The sequence below is a fragment of the Etheostoma spectabile genome, chromosome 13 (assembly GCF_008692095.1).
Source record: "Etheostoma spectabile isolate EspeVRDwgs_2016 chromosome 13, UIUC_Espe_1.0, whole genome shotgun sequence".
Lineage (NCBI taxonomy): Eukaryota > Metazoa > Chordata > Actinopteri > Perciformes > Percidae > Etheostoma > Etheostoma spectabile.
The window spans coordinates 26598533-26607615 of record NC_045745.1 but is presented as its reverse complement, the minus strand read 5'-3'; the positions used below and the strand labels follow the sequence as shown (position 1 = coordinate 26607615).

Below are 9083 nucleotides of genomic sequence, written 5' to 3'. Positions count from 1 at the left end.
ACATTTTGTGATGACCTGATTATATCCGTCTCATAATGTCAGCAATACATCATCAAGACTGTGTTGTAGCCTTTTACCCTTACAGTTAACCATATCCGGTGCACCCATCCATATGTGGCAGGGTTTACATTTTTAGGATTTCAGTTGAGGGAGCAAAAGAGAATCGGCTCCAAATATCAGCTCAAGAAAATCGGCCCCCCGTATCGGTCATTGGCTAAGGCTGATGGAAAAAGATTCGGTACCGGCTCTTAAAAAAAATCACCCACAGATAAGACTGCAGTCACTGACTAATTTATCATATCTGTCAAGATTAAAAGCAACATCTGTACTCAGAGGAAGTGAAAATTTAGACTTTGCAACCTTTTTAAAATTGTGGTGAAGAATGTCTGTCACGCAAGTCTCGCATGCTTAGCAAACTCAGTGACTCAGTTATGCAATTAACCTTTCAAATGTGAAAGATTGTCTACTGTAATATCTGTTCACCAGTGCAAATTATTAAGATGTATTTTGGTGACAGCAAGCTTCAAAGTCTAATGTGTTTTGTTTTGATCTCTGTTCAGGTGTAAGTGGCTTTTCAGTCACCACCAGCAACAGCGATGTGCAGGTGAAAGAAAATGATGGTGAGTCCTGAAAATGTTTTTACATTCACTCTGTTCTAAAGAGTAAAGATGGGAAAGTTGGTATTGTCTTGTTACACAATAGGAGACTATCGAGACTACTGATGAGTAGGGATGGGTGTAGAGAACTGGTACTGGTTATGAACTGGTCAATACTGAAGTATCAATAAGCTCCTGGACAAAAGATACCGATGTATATTTGTAGTATAGTAATAGAGTATGTCACATGAACCACTTGGTGAGTGAGTGTGTTTTGAACGTTACCATCTGAGATATGTTTTTGTTCTGGTGCGGTTGCCTGGAAAATGCAGCTGCTGCTATACAATAACCTTATTATTTAGTTTCATAAAACTTCCCCACATTCATAAATATGTAGGACATTACTACAGACATACCTGTTCTAAGGTTGCAAAAAGTCTGAGTGGTCAAAGCAGCAGCTGTAAAACTGGAACGGTTTCATATAAATTCTTAATAAAAGTCCACCGTTATTTTGTTATTTAAAAACGTTTATTTAGAAGCAGCAAAATCAGGAAATGTTGGGTCATTATCAGCAGTAACTTTTAAAGGGTACCGTTCGTTGCAACTGGGACTGACTGCAATGGAGTAAAAGGCAGCACAAATCACAAAGGTCTCTAAGCCAAATACTACACAACTGGTAATGCTCCAGCAGGAATTGTGACCCAAACTTTAAGAGAAATTAACAACATTGGCAGCCAAGATTACAGCTTTTGGTTTAGCATGTAGCTACATCCAGTTAGTAGTGGATTGTCATGGAATATAGCAGCACTTTCTACTGTCCGAAATTGTCAATAAAGGCAACTAAACCAAATACTACACAACTTGACATGTTCCAGCTAGAATGTGACCCGAAATTTGGGAGAAATTAACATTTGCAGCGAAGTTTACAGCTATCCCTGGTGTTAACATGTGGCTACATGTAGCCCCATGTAACGTAAACACTGCTGTAGTGCCTGCCTGGACCAGATGACCATATATAGAAAACCAACTCAATATGACATGATACAGAGCCAGGAGTAGAAAAAACTATTTAAACCAGAGTGTTCACAACAGTGGTAAATCTGAGATTTGGGATTTCTTTTTAAATACATTTAACTTATTATTTGAAGCTTTGGCCAAATTAAACACCAACACCCGAGAAATACAGAAAAAACATTATAGGTCTCCTTTGAATGCTTATATTAAGAATTGTAAGCCTGGAACCAAGCCAACCAGTCACAAGATGAATTGTGAGCATACATTTGATTCCGTGCAAAATTTTGAAACCTAAATAGATTTTTTGGAACCTGCGAAACACTAGAGATAACAAAGCTAGATAGCACATCTACATCAGATGTATTTTTAGAACACCTGTGTATAAACTGTGTCATTTTAAGGGAAGTAAGTTCCATCATTTTGATTCCTAGCACACCAGTTAGATTTTCTCCAGTTTGGGGGAAGCTGGTGATGCTAAATAGTGGTGTTGTATTTGGAGCAGCATATTCCCCATCTGTTTCTTGCATCTCCTTTTTCTTAAGTTTTAATGTGACATAAAGTACGTTATCATTTTCCTTAATTTGCACGTTTGGTTCAAAATCTCATCGATTTGTATTTGTTTTATTAGGAAGTTTGTGGAAGAATTAACTCCTCAAAATAGATATTTTAAAGCTTTGACACACCAAGTTGATGGCCGACTTTTGGCAGAAAAGGCAGTCGGAGAGTACATTCTGTTCGTGAGCAAGACGTAATGCGTCTCCATAACAGCAGGCGGCGCTAATCTGTATTGTCGGCCAAAAAAAATGAAAACTGGCAGCTGATTGGACAAACGTGTCACATGCATCTGTCTGTTCCCGGATTTTATGACCGAGCATAATTGCGGGTCATTCAGAGTACAATCTCATATTTTATGAAGGTAGTTCACCGAAACGTGTTTCTGAAAGCATTTTAAACGAGACATAGGCCATATAGCTGCTAAATCTGTCTTCATTTCAGATTGACAAAGGTCAGTTTAAAAGCTTTTTGTCAGATTTTGAGAGCCGTTTGTCACGCTAACATAAGTGCACTGATTTGCAAGTCAGCTATCAGATTGGTCATTGAGTCCGACTGCCCGCCCCTCCAACATCAAACAGACTCGAGTCACTGACCTCACCAGACTGTCCCGGCGATTATTGGGTTGGTGTGTCAGGGTCTTTAAGGTCACTGGAGTAAAGAAGGCCTGTGATTGTGACTTATGATGAGCCTGAGAGAGTTTAATGAGAGGTTGTTTTCGCACTGTTGCTTGCTCTGGAGGAAACTACTAGAACTGTTGGGTCCTTGTAAATTCTGGAGTGTGGTCTATCTGTAAAGTGTCTTGAGATAACTCTTGTTATGAATTGATACTATAAATAAAATTGAATTGAATTGAATTTTCAAAATCTTAAAGATCCGGCTGTAAATGTGCAAGCTTCACAATGACAAATTTCAGAATTGCATTTTTTTTTAATAATACCATTTTATTTTGTATTACATATTTCTAATTGTGAACTCTGCTATTTCAGGGACTGACCTTACATGCACGTATTCAGCTGACTTTGGTTCAAGCCCTAGACTTGAGTGGAAATTTAAGGATCTAAAAGACTCACAGTCGTATGTGGTCTATGATGGGAAACCAACATGTAAGTAGTTTCACAATCTTTGTGTTCTTTTTGTTGCATGTTGACAAATGCCAGTTTCTTTTCCCACCAAGGAAGTTTTTGTTGTTGGTCATGTCTGATGATTTGTCTGTCTCTCTCTGTTAGTTCGGATATCTCAAAAACGACTTTAAAAGATTTTAATGACATTTGGTTTGAAATTGGGTCAAGAAAGAACCGATCAGTGTTATCTCCTTGATTCCTTCCTGGGCTACCAGTATCTATTTTGAACATATCTCAACCAGTCTTAAATGATTATTTCAAAAATTATTTCCCAAAAAAATCCATAATGGTTTTGCAAAATTGTGACCTGTGACATGACCTAATTCCTAAATGCATTGTGCAGTTGCAGACACATATAAGTGACACATTTGTCAGATAAGTTATCCTGCAAAATATGATGGCAGCAACTCATTTTATGTCACTTGATGCTTTTGAGTCTGTTCCATAATGCTGCCATTCTTCCACAGCGTCGTATGCCAGCCGAGTGACATTGTACGGTAGTAATCTGAGATTCTCCAAAGTGACCCGCGTTGATAATGGAGTGTATTACTGCGAGGTGACTGGCAGCACCGGCCAGTTTGGGGAAGTTGAAGTGAAGCTGACTGTTCTGGGTAAAGATCTTTTGTAATAACATTCTGCAAACACAGCTTTTCCTTCATATCCACCCAGATACAAATACATTTGGGAGGTAAACTTCTTTGCCTGAAGTTTTATGTACTGGAATGGAGGTTGTGTATTACTGTACGCGTGGTGACCAGCTTAAAACTGAATGTTATATCCCGCAGTGCCTCCATCTCCGCCTATGTGTAGGGTCCCCGCCTCGGTGACAACGGGTGGGGTGGCCATGTTGTCCTGCAATGACGCTGCTGGCTCACCTCCGCCCCAATACAACTGGTACAAAGATGGCGTCCTTCTGCCTGCTGATCCTAACAAGATTTCTGGCTTCAAAAATGCCACCTACAAGCTTAATGCAAAGAATGGCAACCTGGTCAGCTACAACCTATTACTTTGCACCATTGTTACTGTAACAGGTATGGTCCCCATGGCCTTTAAAATTAATAATGGACCCTATCTCTTCAGGAGTTTCCGGCTTTAACCAAGATGGACTCCGGTCAGTACTTCTGTGAGGCTTTCAACACTGCTGGTCCTCCTCAGCGCTGTGCAGTCAAGTCAATGGAAGTCCGTAAGTACTCTTCTCTGTTGTTAAAAACATGCTTTAGCCTGAGCTTACATATTAAAGAGTTGAAAGTCTTTAAACCAGTTTCAGCTGGTGTGGAATGCTGCATGCTGACACATCAAGGATAGTAAACCGGTTTAGCTGCATTGTTGGAACCAATGAATGATACACCCCTCATTTGAATTTTCTTTTGATAATTTGAGTGCTGCAACGCTTTAGATTTTAATGTATTTTTTCTTTTTTAACCAAACCACACTGTTTGACTGTGATTCAGCTAATGAATGTGATGTTTCCTTTAAGGTGACTTAAACACCGGAGGAATTGTTGCTGGGGTAATAGTGGCTCTGCTGCTAGTGATCCTGCTGGTACTTGGCGTTTGGTATGCCAACAAGAAAGGATACCTGCCCAGTGAGTCCCCTTCGCTATATTAACATCATAGTATTTACTGTGATCGTCAGTATCCTGACCATGTTGACGTTACCAGAAACCTTGGACATCTGAATAGTGAAATGTCAGATTTCTTCTATTTTAACAAGTTAAAGAAGGTTGTTCACTCCCACACATTGCCAGCACAAGGTTTATTGAAAAAGCAACATGTTGGTCATTAATCTTTTTACCACAACCTGCAACAATCAAAAAAATGAGTCGATACACAAACTTATACATATTGAATATGTTCAAGTACTTTATACTAATGACGTTTTTCATTCTTCTCTTTACAGAGAAGAAGGAAAGGTAAGAGGATTTTTATTTTTTGTTACTTTCTAATGAACTTTAGATAACCCATAGACTGCATTGCTGCTCCAGACTGACTTTATACTATTTCCTCCGTGATATGCAGAGTTTGTTCAGATTTGAGCTATAAACGGGTCTCCTGTCTTTGTGACTAGCTCACCATGTTCTTTTAATTTTTCCTGCAGCAAACCAAAGCCCAGCGTGGTCTACCAGCCCACATCATTACATGGTGGTGGTGAGGAAGAAGATGTAAGTATGAGCATTGCTGTTATTCCAAGAGATGTATATCAAAGTCATGTTTGCTTGTTTAATTAAGGGCAGTCTATAGGTTCAGTTTATTTTAACAGACTGAGAACAAAATGGTTCTGATGTTTTAATGTGTTTGTGTTCAGGGGGAATTCAAACAGAAGTCATCATTCGTGGTTTAGTCTTCAGTGACGACAGGAGAAAACTTTGGTCTGATGTGTCTCAGCATGGAATTTTCCTGAGGTTTTTAGTGACGTCTTCTTATTTTCTCCTAAATTGAAGTTTTTATTGACCAGTGGGATTGTTTGTTGACAAGACCTGTCTCAGATACATCAATGCTATAGGATTAATTTACCACGGGTTATGAGACCTCTTTCACACATTGCTAGGTTATTTTAATAGAATAAGCAGTGGCTACTAGTGACCTATTTTAGCCTCAGACATTTTTTCCATCTATGTTTGGAGTGTGTGTTTCTGTGTGCTTCTGACTATTGTTCAAATGATGGATCTGCATGTAAAGGCATCAAATCAGATGGAGTACAGATACTCCCAGTACCGGAACAATCTAGGTAAATAAGGAAAATGGATATATTAGAGCCACATTTTTATTACATGTACTGACCTATCAACTGAATTCCCTCCAGTACATCTCTCTTATCAGTCAGTCTGTGCATCTAAGCTGAAACATTGTGGAAACATACATGGATCATAGATTGAGTGTCTGAGGTCTTTTCTCTTTTAACAAAACAGTTGTAATGTACAATATTCTTTTCCTATTTAAGTTTGTTTTTCTTGTAAATAAAACTGTTTTCACATTTGTAATTTAGAACAATTTAAAAAGCAGTTATCTAATCTTCCTGCCATTTAAAATGAGACGACTGCTTGTATGATATTAACATTTTATGTGCACATTCACTTTAACACATGAATCCTAGTCTAACTACTACATTTGTCTGGTTGTCTTCTGTGTTTGTAACTTAATTACATTGGACAAGGACATTGGTATATAACAGGGTGTAGACTGCCACTTGAGTAAATTTCCTTTTGAAACAAACGGACGTCAGCAATAATGCTGCACTTTTTCATGAATCTGAAACAGGAGTGTGAGTGTAATATGTTAAACAATTTTTTAAATGGTTACCTGCTTGTTCATATGGCATCATCACAGATTAATTACCCCAACTGTCCTGACTTGATGGTCCTAATATTAGTTCTGTCTACTTTCAGTAAAAGGGCATTGGTTTTATTTAACCACAAATCCTCAGGTCATGTGTTAAAGTTAAGGTCAGACATCAATATATCATGAGTTTATATAACTATATCAGGTACAATATTTACATTACAAACACTAAGTTGTCTACATTGCTTGACTTTTCCTTTTGTAGAAAATGTAAAGCTGATGAATCAGCTGATGATTGTAACATTGCTTTATGTATTGGTTAATAAAATGCTGTTGAATTGAATCTACTGTCCTGTGTGTCAATAAGATAAGCTTTGCTTGAATAGTTAAACTACAGTATACATTATTTTTCTTTGCTAATAATAGTTTTTCTTTTTATCAAGGTGTGCCAGGGTAAATGTTTACTGATAAGGTCACACTGGCTGCAAATTAGAGAATTCCAGTTGAAGACTGAAAGCTTAACACACACAAACCAAAAGTATGTTACTGACCACAGCAGACAGTGAAGAGCCCCATCCCTCTCCTCTGAGCACTGCACATTTAAATCAGCAGCAGTCTGGATGTAAATAACATATACACAGTGTGTTTTCCACGTGCTGCATATCAACATTCTTTTGTGTTCATACCGTATAATATACTTTATTAATCCCTACAAAGGGATGAATAAGCATGAGATGTTTGCAGTGTCAGGGCAGGGTCTGACCCTGTGATTCAGTAATCATGGTAACGTGCTCTATGAGAGTGTGTGTCATGGTGGTAGTGCAACTAATTCCAATAGTGCAAGGATAAAGTCTAGAGACCAGCATTAAATATGGACAATAAAAGAGAATAATGTAGAAATATATATATATATATTTTAAAGACCGCATTAAATATGGGTATTGTAAGAAAATAAAGTAGACCGTAGTACAAACTCTAATCAGCAGTCAATATTCAAGGTTTGAAGTAATAAGTTTACAGCCATTGTTCAAGTTTTAGGTTAGACCTCAGTCCAGGCTGGGGGAAGAGGGAGGGAGGGGTTGTGCATATGGGCTAATATAGACAGTAAGCAGTACATACATAACTATTGTTATTGTTGTTATGGGGAAGTGGTGGAGAGGGTAAATGCAAAATTGTGAATTCTTTTCCTTATATGATACACAGCAATGTTTCTGGTAATGACATAAGGCCAAGTTCTGCCCAGTCTACCATAATATGTATGCCTATGCCATGGATGTCTAATATTAACTTTACCCACCACAGACAAACAGTCAAAATAAAATGCATACTCTTAAATGAGAAAAATGAATTTAATTGGAATAACTACAATTATAAAAGAATGTTATTTAAAAAATATATATATATATTTATAGGGATAGTTTTACAAAGTTTGCTATCCCACGTTGCTATGGCAACTGAGGATGGCGTGCTGCTCTCCTTACGGTACACTGCGCATGCGTGGAGTGTCGACACACTTTTGCAGACAGGAAGTATGACGAACATTTTCCTATGTTCCATCCTCCAGCCCTACCTATGAGCCCTACCCATGGATGTATTATTGTGATACCTCGGTACTTTCCATCATACTGCCTAAACTAATTTAGTTTTCATTTCACTGAATAAGTGTAACAAATGCGCGTCTAACCGAGAATAGTGTGTTACTCTTAGCTTAACCCATATTCCACCCATAGACCGTTGATATTACATTAATAAATACCCAGTCTATGATTCCGCCTTTAAAACGGACTTCCTGTTCTCTCACAAATCGGTGTACTGTTCCTTTAACTAAGGGGGCCGCGCAGTTGAAGCTGCAATCTCTTACAGGCTAAGGCTGCTCTCACTCAGGATCCATTCATAAATAAGACATCGTGTGGAAAAGGAAGCTCATACAACATCTGATTTTTCATTCAGCGGAGGGTATGAGAGGCGGCGAGCCGGAACCAGACATGTTCGCCTCGCTCGGGCTCTGTGTGTCGGGGGCACCGTGGAGAGAGCAGAAGTGAATTCCCATGGCTGACCCCCCATGCTGATGTTGTTTTGACTTTATGTGCGAGCCGTCAGGAGGCAGCTTGATCCAGCTCAGAGCATTTGTCAAAGCTAGAAAAATGCTCGTTTCCTCAGAAGGTTCGGTGTTTTAGACGTGCTTCCGCCTTACACAAGACACCCGGGTTTAAATAGTCTACCGCTTTCATCCCTCTGTTTTTTGTTTTTTTTGTTTTGATAAATGAAAATACACCAGCGGAGCAGAGGACCTGACATACCGATGGACCAGTGAATTATGGCAGCTAAAGAGGAACTCTATGCCAAAGTGACGCCGCGGAGGCAGCGCCAGAGCCGCCCAAGCACCATCAAACACGGGTCCACTCTGGACGTGCTGCTGTCCATGGGCTTCCCCAAGACCAGGGCGTGAGTACACAGCTGCACTGTCCCAAGACAGACCGAGACACACACACACACACACACACACACACACACACACA

The 9083-nt window shown here is 39.1% G+C and overlaps 2 protein-coding genes across 5 annotated transcripts in view; both read left to right on the top strand.

Annotated features, from left to right (window-relative positions):
• Window positions 1–6901, top strand: part of f11r.1 (F11 receptor, tandem duplicate 1) — a 10629-nt gene extending 3728 nt beyond the window's left edge. For 2 of the 3 annotated variants that reach the window (XM_032534008.1, XM_032534009.1), the window contains exons 3-11: window positions 561–620; window positions 3152–3268; window positions 3754–3897; window positions 4072–4274; window positions 4367–4469; window positions 4764–4871; window positions 5186–5198; window positions 5384–5447; window positions 5591–6901. In XM_032534008.1, the coding sequence (XP_032389899.1) occupies window positions 561–620; window positions 3152–3268; window positions 3754–3897; window positions 4072–4274; window positions 4367–4469; window positions 4764–4871; window positions 5186–5198; window positions 5384–5447; window positions 5591–5626 (848 nt within the window). In that variant the 3' untranslated portion in view covers window positions 5627–6901. Of the gene's footprint in view, window positions 1–560; window positions 621–3148; window positions 3269–3753; window positions 3898–4071; window positions 4275–4366; window positions 4470–4763; window positions 4872–5185; window positions 5199–5383; window positions 5448–5590 lie in introns of all 3 variants that reach the window. The other variant, XM_032534007.1, reaches the window with a different exon arrangement.
• A 1435-nt stretch (window positions 6902–8336) lies between these two features.
• Window positions 8337–9083, top strand: part of ubash3ba (ubiquitin associated and SH3 domain containing Ba) — a 19726-nt gene continuing 18979 nt past the window's right edge. The window contains exon 1 of one of the 2 annotated variants that reach the window (XM_032533974.1): window positions 8337–9009. In XM_032533974.1, the coding sequence (XP_032389865.1) occupies window positions 8882–9009 (128 nt within the window). In that variant the 5' untranslated portion in view covers window positions 8337–8881. The remainder of the gene's footprint in view (window positions 9010–9083) is intronic. The other variant, XM_032533973.1, reaches the window with a different exon arrangement.